This window comes from Lodderomyces elongisporus, chromosome 4 (assembly GCF_030384665.1).
Source record: "Lodderomyces elongisporus chromosome 4, complete sequence".
Taxonomy (NCBI): Eukaryota; Fungi; Ascomycota; class Pichiomycetes; order Serinales; family Debaryomycetaceae; genus Lodderomyces; species Lodderomyces elongisporus.
In genome coordinates this window covers 898162-915839 of record NC_083676.1, presented here as the reverse complement: position 1 = coordinate 915839, position 17678 = coordinate 898162, and the positions used below count along the sequence as shown (strand labels likewise).

At 37.8% G+C, this 17678-nt stretch overlaps 6 protein-coding genes across 6 annotated transcripts; 4 read left to right on the top strand and 2 right to left on the bottom strand. All coding sequences in view use genetic code 12, as the record gives it.

Annotated features, from left to right (window-relative positions):
* Positions 1–4670: 4670 nt before the first annotated feature.
* PVL30_003495 (uncharacterized protein) lies at positions 4671–5504 on the top strand (the record flags this gene model as incomplete). Its single annotated transcript, XM_001526038.2, has 1 exon — positions 4671–5504. The coding sequence occupies one exon, from the start codon at positions 4671–4673 to the stop codon at positions 5502–5504; it is 834 nt and encodes a 277-aa protein (XP_001526088.2).
* A 159-nt stretch (positions 5505–5663) lies between these two features.
* On the bottom strand, positions 5664–7172 carry ATF1 (Alcohol acetyltransferase; the record flags this gene model as incomplete). The annotated part of the gene is made up of 1 exon (XM_001526037.2): positions 5664–7172. One exon carries the CDS (start codon positions 7170–7172, stop codon positions 5664–5666), a length of 1509 nt encoding a protein of 502 aa, XP_001526087.2.
* A 1000-nt stretch (positions 7173–8172) lies between these two features.
* Positions 8173–8836, top strand: PVL30_003493 (uncharacterized protein; the record flags this gene model as incomplete). The annotated part of the gene is made up of 2 exons (XM_061119487.1): positions 8173–8233; positions 8358–8836. 2 exons carry the CDS (start codon positions 8173–8175, stop codon positions 8834–8836), a joined length of 540 nt encoding a protein of 179 aa, XP_060975470.1.
* Positions 8837–8985: 149 nt separating this feature from the next.
* VAM3 (SNAP receptor) lies at positions 8986–10053 on the bottom strand (the record flags this gene model as incomplete). Its single annotated transcript, XM_001526036.2, has 1 exon — positions 8986–10053. The coding sequence occupies one exon, from the start codon at positions 10051–10053 to the stop codon at positions 8986–8988; it is 1068 nt and encodes a 355-aa protein (XP_001526086.2).
* A 989-nt stretch (positions 10054–11042) lies between these two features.
* PVL30_003491 (uncharacterized protein) lies at positions 11043–12116 on the top strand (the record flags this gene model as incomplete). The annotated part of the gene is made up of 1 exon (XM_001526035.2): positions 11043–12116. One exon carries the CDS (start codon positions 11043–11045, stop codon positions 12114–12116), a length of 1074 nt encoding a protein of 357 aa, XP_001526085.2.
* Positions 12117–12774: 658 nt separating this feature from the next.
* On the top strand, positions 12775–17370 carry POL1 (DNA-directed DNA polymerase alpha catalytic subunit pol1; the record flags this gene model as incomplete). Its single annotated transcript, XM_001526034.2, has 1 exon — positions 12775–17370. The coding sequence occupies one exon, from the start codon at positions 12775–12777 to the stop codon at positions 17368–17370; it is 4596 nt and encodes a 1531-aa protein (XP_001526084.2).
* Positions 17371–17678: the final 308 nt, after the last annotated feature.

Below are 17678 nucleotides of genomic sequence, written 5' to 3'. Positions count from 1 at the left end.
GAAATCCAATGCAACGAAGCAACCTCCGCAAACCAACTCGAAGAGTTGTTGACCACATCCTTTAACGGTTCCAAAGCTACAGCTGAAGAAATGCGCTACTTTATCTCAAAATGTGCAGATGTTACTGACGTGTTCTATGTCAAAGGTGGGCATCCTGGCCGCCTAAAGCCTGAAGTTCATCCACCGGTACAAATCAAACTCAGAGATAAAAATGCCTTCTGGAGGTGTAAGTCTATCCCGTTAGGTATAAAGAGGCCAGCAGCAGTCGAGATCCTTAGCGAAATGTTAAAGAACGGACAACTCCAATATAGTAGTGCTGCTTACCGAAATCCATGGTTCCTTATCCCCAAAAAGGATGGAAGGCATAGAATGTTGATTGATCTCCGAGAACTTAACAAACATGTTGAGTTGGAGGGGGGTCACCCTCAATCTACAGATGAATTGACATCTGAATTGAGTGGGAGACTGTTTAATACACTCATTGACGTTCAGAATGCTTATTTTCAAGTTCCATTAGACCCAACAACCAACGATGTGACTAGTTTCAACAGCCCATTAGGATTGCTTAAGTATGTAGTGTTACCACAAGGATACCTTAATCTGGTTAGCGAGTTTAGCTCTATCCTACAAAAAATATTATCACCAGTGGCCAAAGATGTAATATGCTTTATTGATGATATTGCTATCTGTGGTCCAACAGTTGAAGACCTATCGGAGTCGCTGATGAAAGAACACCTTGACAAAGTGCATCAGGTCCTTCAACTCCTTGCTCACGCTGGATTGAAAATCAACCCAGCTAAGCTAAAAGTCGCTGTGGAGGATTGTGAATTTCTCGGTTATCGAATTACACCTGAAGGTAAAACAATCATACGCGGACAGGTGGATGCGTTAACAAATTACCCACGTCCTACCACACAAAAGAAAATGGAGAGTTTCCTTGGTCTTGTGAATTATTATAGACAATTAATTGTCGGGTTTGCAGAGTTGACGGCTCCACTCTACGACCTCATTCTGAAAGCCAAAGAACACCCCAAACACCTACTCGAATGGGATGATCAAACAATCAACTACTTCCAACATATCATCAGAGTACTTACAAGCTGCCCCGTACTACAACCATTCAATGACAAACAAATCACCACTATTCATACTGATGCGTCAACTGAATCTTGGGGTGGTGTACTTCAAAACACAGATGCTCATGGTGTCACCAGGATGGTCCTGTGCTATTCTGGAAAGTTCCATGGGTCCGAAAGACACTACACTATATATGAGAAAGAGTTATTTAGTATCTATTTAACCTTGAACGCTATTCAACCATTACTCGTCGGGTATAAAGATATCCTCTACATCTACTGCGACAACAAAGCACTTGTCACAGTTTTAGATAAGCCTTTGGAAAATTCACATTTTGTAAACCGAACTTACAAGTGGTTGAATTATATCCGGTCTTTCAATTACATGATCATCCATATTGATGGGAAAAGGAATGTCATAGCGGATGCCCTTAGCCGCTGTCACCTGTCTTCCCTTCAAGCCGAAAATTACGCGGTTGAGGAGGTACGAAACCTATTTAGGAACAGCCTCGACCCAACTATCCTCGCCGAGGTAAACACAGTCAACATAATCACGAATGCCAATAACTCCTACAAAGGTATTAATGTTCATTACATCCAAAATTACCTCAAAACCTTAGAGATCCCTACTACGTTCCTGAAATCCAAAGATTTGAAACGATTTACTAACCGGGCTTTAGAGTTCTATTTACAGGACGGTAAATTGTACAAACGGGGAAAAGACGGATCCTATACTCGAAAGGTGATAACCAACTCCAACGAAGTCCGAAATTTGTTCCAACTTACCCATGATGCTCGAGGTCACTTAGGCTTAGAAGCCTGCTTCAACCTATTAAACTGTCACGCCTTTATCCCGAATTTGTACCGCAGGTTAAAAGCATATACCACATCATGTCTTCACTGCCAAAAGCAAGGCCCTGCCACATTACAGAGAGACCCACTCTACTTTCACCTTCCCGCAGGCCTCTTTCACACTGTTGTATGTGATTGTGTCAAGATTGGAAACATCGTGATAGTTGTTGCCAGAGATGAATTCCTGGCGTGGGCTGAAGCTCGTATTCTCCCTGAACTTTCCGCTGAAGCGGTTGCCGATTTCATTTTTGATGCCTTTATTGCGCGAGTTGGTTCATTTCACACGTTGAAGACTGACAATGGGCCTGAATTTGCGAACAGAATACTCCGGAGACTATTGGATATTCACGGTATCAAAGCCACCTATTCCGTACCTTACCACCCACAAGGAAATGGTATGATTGAAGCCTCTCATAAAAGGATTATCCGGTTTATGCAACTGCTCCCCCCACGAGTTAACTTCCAACATGCCTTGCTGACCGCACTTTGGGTGGATAGAACTACCGTACGGAAGAGGACTGGGTTTTCCCCCCAATACTTAGTCTATGGATTTGAGGGACACAGTCCTTTGAGGTCCTTCCTAGACATTACTCCAAAACATACTACTTACACTGAGGATGAGTTATTTAAATTCCGATTTCGCCAGTTGTACCATAGGACAACCCAAATTGAATCCGCTCTCGACACTCAACGCAACGCACGGGAACGTCAGAAAGTCAAATTTGATGAACGATATGATACAACGACAATACTACAAGTTGGTGATCTAGTGTTAGTAACTGATAAGAATCAGGGCCCACAAGGGAAACTTGCCCAACGATGGGCAGGTCCATACAAAGTTTGGCGAAAACTGAGCCGAATCTATCATTTGCAAAGTTTAAGCGGTATCAAGATTCTGAGGTGCTACACAAGAGAAATGCTCAAACCCTACGTACTAAGGAGTACCCAAATATGAATTTACGTGTTCGGAACGTCCCAACGAACTTCCCAAAATATACCAATCCAATCATTTCAATTCGAAGGGGGGTACAGAACACGCTAAATTCACACAAAAAAAAAAAAAAAAAAAAAAAAAAAAAAAAAAAAAAAAAAAAAAATGAGATTCAAAGATCCAAGAGTTACACCTACCTTCTTCGTAGAGGGGGGAGGAATGTCACATAGCGACTTAAGTAAGTCGCATTATGCCATCATTTCTGTGAAACAGAAATTAGTGTCATTACCAATTATTCAGGGTAATGAGAGAACAAACAAATTAAGTTAGTATAGAAGGATATAAATAGTGGGTAGAAGTCGCACTCTAGACTTCTATCAAATTGTATAGAATTATCGATAAATAACACATTTTACGGTCACAACAAGTATAACGCAAATCAGTGAATATTGGTAGAGAATGGCCACTCTACTAATTCCCTTCACTTGAGTATTGTATGAGACAATTTACTTCTTACACTTAAACACCATACCATGATCATGGTAAGAACAGTTACGAAATCACTTAGTCAGAATATAGCCAGTTAGGTTGTAAATAGAATAGCTGGTACTAGTGAGCAGGTAGCGATAACCTAGTGCACAGCAGTCGCACACTTACGTTGAGTAACGTTGCTATGTGACATATGTAGACAAAATGAAAAATAAAAAAAAAAATGAAAAAAAAAAAGAGAATAAGCACTTTTAAAAAAGGTGATTCTATATATTAACAACATATAGGATAATTTTTAGATAGCTATAACTTGAAAGCTTCAAGAAGTATCTCACCATGATAAAACTGTATGTTCCGAATCATTGAAAACGAATGAAACAGATGTATGGAGTGTATTATATATATATATATTATATTTATGTATTTATTTATATGGTTAAAAGACGCAATGGAGATGCTAAATAATTTGAATTGCAGTCCAGCAACAAGAGCGCGGATTTAATGAGCCTTCGGACTCAGAAACAACGAATGTATCGGTTAGCTATTGTTGCAAGTGTGTCATATTAACACACACTGTTCAATTTGATTTACTTTTCATGCTCATTAATTTGGATCTTGGCTTTTTTAAAGCCTTTCAAGTCTTAATTAAAACAAATTCACTTGTCTTAGCTCTAAAAGTGATGAAATCTTAATCAAGAGTTGCATTGATTTTATTCCAACAATTCACTCGGTATGTCACGTGCATTGTATCTCTGTCAACATGATTATGTAAATTGTAACGAACCCCTTTTTTGCTAAAAATAATTCAACATAGACAGTTCTCTACTATCACAATCAAAATATGATAACCAATCTTCTCTCTATTTTGCTTTTCCTTAACTTTACCTTCCACTCTCCTCTGCATTCTCATTTACGATCTCCATTAATCTGTCTATTTACACATATTCTTGAATTGTAGTTGGATATTTCTGTCTTGATGGTTTGTGTTTTTTTTTAAACTTTTAATTTTATTATTCATGTTATTCATATTATTCATACTATTCTTTGTTTTTTGGTCCGGTGCCAAAAGATACGGCCGAGATATTATCCGCCTTTTTCTCAATTAATTTTAAGCCACGTTCTTTACCTCCGCTTGGCCACAACCCACTGGCTATAAAATGCAACTCGATTGTTGCTTTAAATGTTGTGTTGGTGTTGACAAAGCAAAAACACTTGAAAAGAAGGGAATTACAAATAAGTGAATAATATATTAAATAATATATTAAATAATAAATTGAATAACTAAACACAAAGGTTGCATAAGAAGAATAAGAAAATAGAAGATGACTGAAGAACAAGCCTATTACAAAAATGGGTTTCAAGACTCCATCGCTGATACCCATTCATGGAGAACTGTTGAGAATTCATCAAAATTTACACTCTCTGTTTTACAACCAGATTTCAAAGTTTTGGATGTGGGAAGTGGACCAGGAACAATTACAGTTGATTTTGCCAAAAACTATTTAACTGGGAAAGATGGCTTCATAATTGGAATTGAACCAACGCAAGAATTAATTGATAGGTCAAACTCATATAAAGAAGAGGTTGCACCTGAGTTAACAAATATTCAGTTTCAAATAGGTTCAGTCTACAAAATTCCCTTTGATGATAACACTTTTGACTTGGTGCATGCGCATCAAGTTATCCTTCATTTGCATGACCCCATTTTGGCCTTGCAAGAATTGAAGAGAGTCACCAAACCAGGCGGTTATGTTTGTGTCAAAGACGTTGATATTGAATCAGCAATTGTCACACCAGAAAAATATGAAGTTCTTAAACAGTTTCGACTTTTGAAAGCACAAGCATCAAAGTCAACGGATGTTCGTGCTGGTCGCAAACTAAGAGAAAAAGCTCTAAAGGCAGGTTACGAACCTACGAATATTGTAACATCCATGTCATACTGGTTGATTGGTGATGATCCAAAAATGAAACAATCACGTGCAGCATTGACAAAGAATAGGGTGGAAAATGGTGGTGAGGATGTTTTTCCTAATGATGAAGTGAAGAATCTGTCGGCAAAAAAAATGACACTTGAATTAATAGACGAATGGGAACAGGATGACAGTGCCATGTTTGCAGTGACAAACTTTGAAATCATATATACTAAACCAACGTGATTTTCATCTTTTTTTTGGTATATATATATATATATATGGATAGATAGATAGATAGATATAAATAATTAGAATGAGTATGAAAAGAAATTTGTGAGAGAATGAAGCAGCCTACTTGGGAAACAGAGTTATGAATACTAATTATTATAAAATTTGTTTGCTTCATGAGTTTTGTGGACTTGCCGAGCAAAAATACATCAAATTACTCTTTAACCTCTCAATAAATATATCAAAATTGCTCCATTTCGAGTCATCAAATGAGTGATTATAGTAACTTAGTACTAGGTTTAATCCACCTTTGGGTGTTGAAATAACACTCAACATAAACTCTGATCCGTATGGTGCCATGTCCTGCGAGAATACCATATTTTTAAAGGTCAATTTTCTTTGAGATGTGTTATTTGCGCCCACAGTCTCTTCAGCGTTGATTAGTCCAAGATTTGAAATCTTTACTGCATCTGCCTTGGGTTTCCCGAGTTGCTGCGTGAAGAATTGTTCGTTTGTGTCATGAGTTAAATCGCAAGTATCTTTGAACAATTTCAACTGATTCAAGGCTCTCTTGTTTTTAATGGCATGCTGTAAATGCATATTAACTGTCTGTACTAAATTCCATGAAAATTCAGTAATTGGAGGCAAATTTTCACTAAAGCCCATGTGCGCCAGAGTTCCTAAAATTTTATAATCTGGGTCATTTAGGATCTTGTGGTAGGCCACGGGTGCTTTCGAACTAGTAAAATGTCTTCTTAGCGTCATTGCAATCTTGTGTGTAGCATAGCAATCATCACCAAATATTGGTTGTAAAGTGTATGCCAACACAATTTCGATATACGGTGTTAAAGTAACCTTCTTTTCCTTACACTTGCGCAAAATTGTTGCTGTCTCATTGGCAGTTAAATTGATTAATTTGAATGCAATTTCGTGTGTATCTTGAGCTTTAAATCTTCCCGCCCATTTTGTAGGGTGTGTTGCTGGGGCCACTCTTTCGTGAAACTTGTTATCGCCATAAGTATAGTCAAGGTCCATATCTTCGAGAAATATATCCATAGGTGGTGGTAAAGAATGCTCAATTAGACTCTTATCATTTTGAAAACTAAACAATACAGAGTCAAGGGGATCTGGGCAAGCATGGATTTTTTCTCCTTCAACTTTATCTAATAAACCCTCATTTTCACAACGAGCCCAGTTTTTCAATAATGCCTCGTGAAAGTAATTACCAACCAACCCGTCGCCAATGGTGTGTTCAAACACAGCAGACAAGTTGTATTCATCAATGAGAATAAGACAAAACAATGGTTTTTGACAGTAAAGCTCAAACTGAATGTTGTTTGCTGACTTCATAAACTTTTCATTAATGACACCGTGAGTTAAGTATTGGTTTGAATAAGTTTGTGTTTCCATAACCAATACATCTCTTAACTTGATTTCCTTGAGTAGTTCATATTCATAAGTCTTTATTTTTTTATTGAATTGAACGTTTGAAGCAAGAATTGGATACTCGATCAAGGTCTTTCTTAATGCGTAATAAAGCAGTTGCAAATTGTTTTTCTTCAAATCAAAATTGTAAGTAGCAGTCACTTGAAAATTTCGGTAAAAACCTGAAGCTGTTCTTGATCGAAAGAAATTTTCTGCCACACTCAATGGTCGTGAGATTATAACTTCAGCTTCACTCATTTTAATTGTGTTTGTTTGTTTGTTTGTTTGTTTGTTTGTTTTTTTACTTCATAAAACAATGCAATATCCTCAAGAAACACTGGTTGAAAGCCGGTGACATTTTGGACTTAGCTTTTAAATACTTTCAAAGTGTTGTCCGTAGATCCGACTTGGTACGGATTATCTCTTTCTTTTTCTCGACGCAAAACTTGATATAGGCAGAGCGGGTAAGTAAAGAATTGTTTACAAGGAAACATCAGATTTCATAGATTAATTTTACCATTTTGATTTTGAGCAAAGTGAAAGTTAAAGTTAAAAAAAAAAAAGGAAATCCACCAAAGAATGTGTGGACCAAATGATAAAGAGCAGTAACACGGGTCATACTGCAATGTTGATTGATATTGAAAAAAAAAAATGTAAACTAAGGAAATGTGTGTTTGTGTGAGGATGAAAATAATTAGAGTGGATCAAAAATTCCGAAAAAACAAAAAATTAAAATAAAATTGAAATTAAAATTGCAAAAAAAAAACAGTAATAACATCAGATGTAATAGACGAGGTTGTTGTTCAAGCATTGATTCTTTCAAGTTTATCATACCCTATTTGTTTGGCACCTCTTATAATTATCCAAAGAAGACTTGGTTCTCATGCTGCAAAAAGATGTTCTGATAGAATTGTACTCTGTGGGCGGCTCGGTGTGAGTCGAGGGGTCGCTATTATGTGCTGTGATAAGAAATGGAGATAAGCAGCCTTTTGTGTAACCTTTATATTTATATATATATATATATATATATGTATATATGTATGTGGTACTGCATCCAACCTCCATGCCACCGTACCCACAAAAAATATCACGCCCTTCTCTTGCTTTCTCTCCTCCTTTTTTTTTTATCTATTTTGCTCTTTTTTTTGCCACTTATTGAGAAACTGTCATTGATCAGACTTTAATTAAAACCATTACGATTTATATTTATTTCAACTGGTATTGAAGATACCCTTTATATTGTGTGGACTTTTTATTAATGGATAGACAATCGCGTGAAAGAAAAAGATCACAGTCTGATAACACCATGCCATTTTTTAGTATGTATTTTGAAAAGCAAAATATTATTGCTATTTGCAGCAACCCTTCACATTAAGTAAACCAAAAAAAAAAAAAAACTTGTAAACAAGAACAGAAGTTAGACTAACATATGATGAAATAAAGCACTTCCATTTACTGCCAAAGTTGCACTCTTGGTTGGTGGTGCTGTGGGGGCAGGATTAGCGGTGGCAAATAATCAAGAAGTAATTTTGCAAACAGCAGAAACTATATTCACAAAGGCTGCAGAATATTGTCGCCACCGAATAGATAGTGCAAAGAATGGAGCACTCGATGTCAAATATGCCGATGATTTTGAAGACCACGCGTTTCTGGATGCAGCTGCACAAGAAGAAGAGAGATCGAGAGCCACGGGATCAAATCTAAGGTCCGATGACAGTGACTATGACAATATAAGTACCCCAGACACAACAGACTTTCTGGAAATCGACACCGATTTCGAAAGAGACGATGAAGATGAAGATGGAATACAGTGGGCCAGTGACAGCAGAAGAGGGAGAACCACAAATACTAATGCGAACAACAATTCCAGTAAGGATTTTGAGGATGCAGCACAACTTTCCAAAATAGCCAGTTTAGACTAATGTACGTTTAACCATTTTCTTTGTTTTTTTTTTTTTCTTTTCTGCTTCTTCTTCTAATTACACTTCTTCTTATTCAAATTAGAAAACTTTATTCAATACCAAGTATAAACTCTTTGCTTTATCAGTCTTTGTCTATCAATATGCAATAACTAACTGAGGACAACAAGCACTACGATAAGAACAAAGACGCAGATGGCAACTAGAAAGATACAAGACCAGCGACCCTTTTTCTTTTGATATTCGTGTGCTTTATGTAGCTCGCGATCTGCTTGTTGTGTATGGCCATGCAATTGTAGAATATTGTCTTCAACAGTGTTTATTTGTTCACCTTGCTGATGCAATAACTGATTAAGGTCTTTGAAAATCGAGTTAACCTCCATCACACCGTTGGCCACTTGTTCAATCTCCCTGTTTCTCTCTTCCGTCAAAAGCAAATGGTATTGCAATTCCGTTTGCTCAACCAATTCTGGATCTTCATTCTCTTGCACTTGCATTTGTATTTGCAGCTGATTCGGACTTTCATCTTCGATGCCTTGTCCAACACCACTCCTCCCATTCTCAGAAACAGTATGGGTTTGCGGAATCACAAATACTTTTTTCTTTTCATCAAACAATTTTTTCAGATTGGCAAACTTCTTCTCCAACTCCAGAAACTCACTTGTCAATTTCTCTTTCATCATAATCTGCCGACTCGAAACCTTAACCTTACCAACTTCTTTTCTTTCTTGGTTATGGTTACTATCTCGACTACCATGAGCAGAATTTACTAGAGTTGTCAATCTGACCACTAGCGCTTCGATGGCCCGTAAAAGTTCAGTAATGTTTGTAGTCGAGGTTTCGATATTTCGTCGAAGCTCAACGCAGTCTCTTTTGGTACCAAGTTGTCTTCTCTGATTATCAAATTGCGATATAAGCTGGCTGAGATTCTGCAACTCTATTGATGTTTTGTGAATAATCGTGTCTAACGGATCATCATTATTATCATTACCGTTAGGACCAACAGCAACACCAACAGCAACACCACCAACAGCATTGTTGTTACCATTATTGTTACTACCGCTAATATTGTTACTACCGCTAATATTGTTGCTACCGTAGTTTTTATTACTGCTAGCACTTGAATTTCCCCCTATATCTGTAGTTGCATGGTTTGACGCGTGAGTCTTGCGCAAAAGTGGCTGCTTTTGGGCTTCAAGATCAATGTTTGCGAACGACATTGAGAAACGGCAAGTATACCAAAAATGGACACTAAAAGAAATGAAGAAGAAAAAGAAAAGTTTTTGGGTGACTCGTTAAAACAAGAAACTGAAAACAAAAACAGTATTCCGATAAAGGTGGTGGTGACAATAGCTATCTAATGTTGAACTTTGAAGGTGCGGCGTTGAGTATCAAGTTTTTCTGTTTTAAGTCTTTATGTCTTTAAGTCTTGTGGAGAGGAAAGTCGAAACAGTTGACTTGTAGAAATAAACGTAGTAACAGTAGACAATAATTCCTCAATTTGGTTTGTATGCACTTTACTGTGTGTGTCAGCAATAAGTTGCACAAAAAGAATGTTTCCCAAAATAAATAAAGAATTAAAAAAAAAAAAAAGAAATAAAGAATATATGTATAATTATATTTCAATATTTTCATAAACGATATCTCACAAAAGATTCCACTATTACGGATCATACCAAAGAGATATTTGGAAAGATACCTCTATAAGTCGGACAATTTAGTTTTCCGGATCTAGATTAAGCAAGTACAAGTAATGTGAAACTATGTCCAAGAACTGTTCTTTTGTAATAACAATTACTCGTGTTTAATATTCAATTTGAGGAAAGATTCTTACAGAATACAATACGAAACCAACCTTTACATCCTGTAATTGCCTTTAGCGAGCATTCCCCCCCCCCCCCCCCAAAGACTAAAGCAGAGTTGGTGACTTTTTTGGCTCTTTGTTTCATTTTCTTCCCTTTTTCTTTCACTTTTCTTGCACTTTTCTTTCACCTTTCTTCGACTTTTCTTCCACCTTTCTTCCACTTTTCTTTCACCTTTCTTCCACTTTCCTCTTTTTCTCAGTACTCTTTTGAGGATGATTCCCTAGTTTAATCATCTTATAAATTGTACTTCATTTCCCTTTCTCTCATTTTGTCTCTAGCCTTGGCGATCTTCCATAATTTCTGAACCGTTTCATGTATTAACGCCATTAAAAAGTTTAAGATCGATGAAAGTAATCTACGCTTCAATTTCACTTGGTGCTTTTGCCGTTTTCGCACAGGCACTATATGCACCTCTATTGTCACGCAACCCTGCTGATGAGCTTAATTTGTCAGTCACTGGACTCAACACTTTAGCTGTCGCTTTGCGGAAAATTAATGCAATTGAAACTCAAGATTCAAAATATATTGATAACGGCAATTTGGGTGCTGCTGTTGGTGCTGGTGTTGGTGCTAGTACTGGTGATGGTGCTGGTGCTGATGATGGTGATGGTGCTGAAGTTCAAGTTAGAGCACAAGTTTTGAACGTTGCACAGGATTTACTAAAGAGGTCTGACTCGCCATTGCTAGATACTATTTTAGGCTACTTGAATGACTCTGGTGCTGCAATAGTTGTACTTGATGCTTCTTTGTTAAACCCACAATTACTTCAGGTTGTGATTGATACCACGATCTGGATCTTGAAACAAAATCTTATCAATTTGACAGATTTGCTTATAGCAATTGAGAGATCCGGATTAGTGTTTGATATTTTGAATTTGACTTTGGAAGACCCTGAAGTTTTACCTGGATTGATTCGCATCACTAAGGAGGTTATGCTGCAGAGCAATTTGGACTTTAGTGGTCTTCTCAAAAGAGATGCAATTGTGAGTGAAGAAGATGACGAGTTGAATGATGTCGAAATACTTGAAGCTTTTTTAAAATGGAACACAAACAATTCAAAGCATGCAAGAGATCTGGAGAATACAGAAGAATTCCAGTTGGATAAGAGGGAAAATGAAATGTTAAATGAAGTGTTTATTGCATTGAGAAATTCTGGTTTAGCGGTTTCCGTGATCAGACATTTGTTAACTACACCGGAGTTGGCACAGCCAAATGCGTATTTTCTTGTCTCAATTTTGGAATCACATGCAATTGACGTTTCAGACTTGCTAAAGGCATTGAAAGAGTCGAGATTGATTTGGGACTCTATAGCAAGCTTGTTGAAGAATCCTCAAATCGTTAAGGAATTTGGAGGCAAGATTATCCTGAGAGTGACTAAAGGTTTGGTACCTCAAAAGTTTATCGATGACTGGTTTTAAGTACTGTTTTCACGGTCTTTAAGAACATATCAGTTGTTTCGTCTGTCGCGATTGGGATTACATATGGGTAGAAAAGAAGGAACAAGAAAGAGCAAGAAGGAACAAGAAAGAGCAAGAAGGAACAAGAAAGAGCAAGAAGGAACAAGAAAGAGCAAGAAGGAACAAGAAAGAGAAAAGAATATGTCTAGGGAAGTATTTACTTCTAATGTAATTACTAATTCCAAACGCGTGCGTTCTCCTCAAATCTCTTTTCCTTTTTCTTCTTTTCTTTTTTTCTTCTTTGTCTTTGCACTAGCACATCAACGGTTTGGATTGTGTGGAACACGTCTCGAAAACTATTTTGTTTTGATGTTTTCTTTCTTTTTTTTTTTTCCTTTTTTTTCTTTATTTTTAATGTTATTAATACTTTTTATTTATTTTTTTTTTTTGCAAATTACGCGTCGTTTTACAGAATGATAGAATTGTCCATTTTTTTAAAAAAAAAGGTCTGTAAAAATACCAATTTGATTAAATTATACTAATCACCTGTCTCCATCTTGAGCCAAAAGTAATTTATTGATTGAAGCCTTATTCTTTGATATTTATCCTTTTCTATTTTCCTCCCTAACCAAAGCGTATTCGCTACTACTACTACTACTACTACCACCATATACCTCGAATGCTGTCTCGAGCGGCCAGACGTGATAAGTTAAAGCAGCTTCAAGAAGCAAGGAAATCTCGTGGAAATGTTGTTATCGATCTGGACGACGATGGCGACGATGGAGTCAACCTAAACAAGATCTACGATGAAGTTGATGAAGAAACTTTCAGAGAACACAAGAGAAAACAATTAATGGACGATGATTTTATAGTCGATGATAATGGGGAAGGATACGTCGATAATGGTGCTGATGAATGGGATGATGCATCCAGACCTAACTACTACTCCGATGAAGACAGTGATACTGAAGTACGCACCTCTTCTAAGAAAAGAAAGAACCGTCACCATAACCAAAGAGCTGTCAAGGTTGCCAAAACTGCACCTATAAGCAATTTCTTTAAACATTCAAACGATATCAATGGTGGCATTAAAAAGAAAGTAGATACAAACATTGATGACATTCTTGAAGATTTCCAAGAAACGAAACCACTGAGAAAAATCAATGGACCCAGTGCATTTGCCTCTACATCAGCATCTGCTCCAAAATTCTTGCAAGAGAATAACAGCAGCAGCAACAACAACAACAACAACAACAACAACAACAACGGTATTGGTAAGATTAAGAAGAAAACCAATAATAGGTCGTTTGCATTTTCTACTGTATCGAAGGAAAAGAAACGCCCTACAAGAGTGGACACTTTTAATGCCTCATCAGATTATACTATGGATTTTGATGATTTTGACCAGCAATCATCTCCAAGAAAAGAGGAAAAGGAGCGCAAAATTAATGTGAAACATGAGCAAGTCAACATATTATCTTCGCCCACCAAAAATAGTTTAACTGCAACAGGTTCGACTTTAGAGACAACTAACGCATCCACCACCGTTGATACTACTGATAAACCTGGTGCTGCAAACTCAGTTGTAAAGGCTAGTGACTCTGATTCCGATGACGATGTCATCGTCACAAAGAGGCATAGAGCTGTTGTTTCCGCTAGACGTCAAAACGAAGCGACAGTCTCTTCTGTTAAAGCTAATACTACGATTTTGTCATCGCCCTCGCATCCATTGGGTAGTGCATCATCATCATCTTCTTCTTCTTCTTCTTCCCAAACAAACCACACAGAGAAGATTGCGCAGGCAAATGTCGATGACGAACAAGGCCACTTCCGTATGTTTTGGATGGACTATGCCGAAGTTGAAAACTCGCTTTTACTTTTCGGTAAAGTTGCAACTAGGGATGGTAAGTTGGTGTCGGGTGTTGTGCAAGTAAATGGGCTTTGTCGTGAGTTATTCATCTTGCCAAGGGAATACAGAATGGTTGATGGTGAAGAAGACACGAGTTCACCTCGTGTGACACCCAATGATGTTCGTGAAGAGATAACGCCACTCTTTATGGAACACTACAAGCTAGAGACATTGAGGGCCAAGGCAGAGACTAAAAAGTATGCATTTGAGCTTGCAAACATCCCTAAGGAAGCCGAATACTTGAAAGTGTTGCTACCATACAATAATGCCACAAATAGAAAAGTCTTGCCTGCTAATACTGAGGGCCAAACATTCCGCCATGTATTTGGAAGTAATACAAATATGTTTGAGTCGTTTGTAACTCAAAGAAACATTATGGGACCATGCTGGCTAGATATTGAAGGTGGCAATTTTGAAGCTATACAAAACTCAACACACTGTCAAGTTGAAGTTGCAGTATCTCTGCCAAACAAAATACTGCCCGTGGATAAAGCTCCTCCGGCCGCTCCAAATTTAACTTGTACCTCAATTTCGGTGCAAACGGTAATGAACCCTAAACACAACAAGCAAGAGGTTGTTTCAGTAACCTTGGCAACCTTTTTTGACCTTCCTCAAGATGCACCAATTCCTGAAGGGTTAAATCCAAATGATGTCATCACGTTTGTAAGACCAGTAGGCTCAGTATCATTCCCACCGGGACTTAATCAGCTTGCTCAAAAAGAAAAGTTTAACTTGAGATTATGTCCTAATGAAAAAGTGTTGCTAAATGCGGTGGCAGCAAAAGTGAAAATGTTGGATCCTGATGTGTTTGTTGGTCACAGGATGGAGAATATTTCATTGGATGTTTTGGTGCACAGAATGTATGACAATCAAGTAATGACGTGGTCAGCACTTGGTCGAAGAAATAGAAAACAATGGCCACAGCATATCACCAAGAACAAGAACAGTTCAGGTTTCAACAATAACTTGCTCATTAGAGAAGTGTTTCAGGGAAGATTGATGTGTGATATTGCCAACGAGATGGGTCAGTCATTAACATCTAAATGTCAATCTTGGGATCTCGCCGAAATGTACGAGGTTGTTTGTCACAAAAAGCACGAGCCAATGGATATTAGTTTTCAAAACTCAAAGTTTGCCGAAGATGCAACTTTACTTTTTCTCGCGTTGAAGGAAAATAATTTCAATGCCAAAATTACCAGCGAAATAGCATTTTCTATTCAGATCCTTTCGCTTTCCAAGCAATTGACAAATATCGCGGGTAATGCATGGTCTCATACTTTGAGCGGTACCAGAGCTGGAAGAAACGAGTACATTTTGTTGCATGAATTTCGGAAAAACAATTACATTGTACCTGATAAAGAGGATGCATTGCACAAAAACACTTCTTACCTGCAACAAGCCAAGTTAGAGAGCTTTGATGATGATGTCCAAACGGCAACATCCAACAAAAAGCCCAAATTCCAAGGTGGTTTGGTTTTTGAGCCCGAGAAAGGCTTACACAAGAATTATATATTGGTGATGGATTTCAATTCGTTGTACCCCAGTATTATTCAAGAATTCAACATTTGTTTCACCACTGTGGATAGAGACAGGTTTAACAACACCCACGATGAAGAAAGAGATTTGCCAACACTTCCTGATAACGATGCTGATGCCGGTGTCTTGCCCAGGTTATTGAATACTTTGGTGACGAGACGTCGTGAAGTGAAGAAGCTCTTGAAGGACCCGAAAAATACCCCTTTTCAAAACGCGCAGTATGATATAAAACAACAAGCGCTCAAGTTGACCGCCAACTCGATGTATGGTTGTTTGGGATATGTCAACTCGAGGTTCTATGCCAAACCTTTGGCAATGTTAGTGACGAACAAAGGTAGAGAAATATTGATGGATACGAGACAATTGGCAGAGTCAAATAGCTTAAGGGTTGTTTATGGTGATACAGATTCGGTGATGATAGATACCGGTGCGGATAACTTGAGGGATGCAGTCAAAGTGGGTGAACAGTTTAAAGTGCAAGTGAATGAGAGATACCGACTTTTGGAAATTGATATTGATAATGTGTTTAGAAGATTGCTTCTTCATGCAAAGAAAAAGTATGCTGCAATGAATGCTTCGATAAACAAGGCTACTGGAGAAGAAGTGACCACTTTGGAAGTCAAAGGTTTGGACATGAGAAGGCGTGAATATTGTCAGCTTTCAAAAGAAATCTCCACTTTTGTGTTGATGAAGATCTTGTCTAATGCCGATCCGGAGGAGGCTTTGATGGATGTGTACCAGTACTTGGAGGAGATGAGAGACAAAATCATTGCCAACCAAGTACCTGCTATAAAGTATAAGATTAACACCAAGCTTTCCAAGGATCCAACGAGCTATCCAAATGGGAAGAATATGCCACAGGTGCAGGTTGCATTAAAATTAAAGAATCAAGGAAAGGTTATCAAGGCCGGAAGCGTTATCACCTATGTCATTACAGCACCGACTGCTGAAAACGACACATCCTCAGTTGCTGATCGAGCAAGAGCTATACAAGATTTGTTGGTGCAAAAAACAGAGTTGCGTCCTGATCCAACTTATTACCTCGAGAAGCAGATATTTGCCCCAGTAGAGAGGTTACTAGAAAAAATTGATTCGGTCGATATGGTACGTGTGGCTACAGCATTGGGAATCGATACCAAGCGTTATATATTAAAAGTTAAGAACGGGGACTTGAATGGCGAGATTATGCCGATGGAGTCAAGAATATCCGATGCTGAACGTTTCCGTCAATCGAGTTTCCTAGTTCTCAAATGCAAATGTGGTCATCACTTTCGATTTGGTGGAATCCAGGCCTCAGTGGACTACAGAGTCACGTTCAATGGAGTTCAATGTAGCAAATGTGAGTATACTTTTCCGCTTATCAAGTTGACTGCTCAATTGGAATGTACCATTCGAAAACACATTTCGGTTTATTACGCAGGTTGGCTTGTATGTGATGACCCATCTTGTGGTATCACCACTCGACAAATATCAGTTTATGGAAAACGATGCATTGGACTGTCTGGAAAAGGTTTAGATTGCAAAGGTGTAATGAGCTACCGATATACTGACAAGGCTTTGTATAATCAATTGCTCTATTTCCAGTCCATCTTTGATGTTGAGAAAACAAAGCAACGAAAGTTGAGACCGATTCGAGATGCCTTGGAAGAAGAGGGCAAAGAAGGAAAGGATGGAAAAGTTGCGGAGTTGGCTATGGGTCAGATTGAGGCATTGGCTGAACAAAATAGGGATGTTTTTGCTTACTGTCAAGGTGTAGTACAGAAATATCTTGCAGAGTGTGGTCGCCGTTATGTCAACATGGGCTCTATCTTTGACTTTATGAGCATATAATTTATAGTTTATTTCATTTTGTTTAATGCAAATTTGAAGAAAGTGTTGTTTTTTTTTTATTCTATTTGCATAACTTATTGCTAACTGGAGAAGCGTTTCGTAGTTGTTTGGAATTTTACAACCGATTTGTTTTGGACTCATTTTCGGTACTTTTTTTGAGCCCACTGTGAGCCCACTGTGGGTTTGCTCATCATATTCTCTTATTTACATTTCGCAATCCAAATGATGATAACAAGAATCTTCTTCAAGTATTTATTTTTTAGAAAAGTTCATTACCTCTCTAGATGCTCTTTGTGACAAGTTAGATT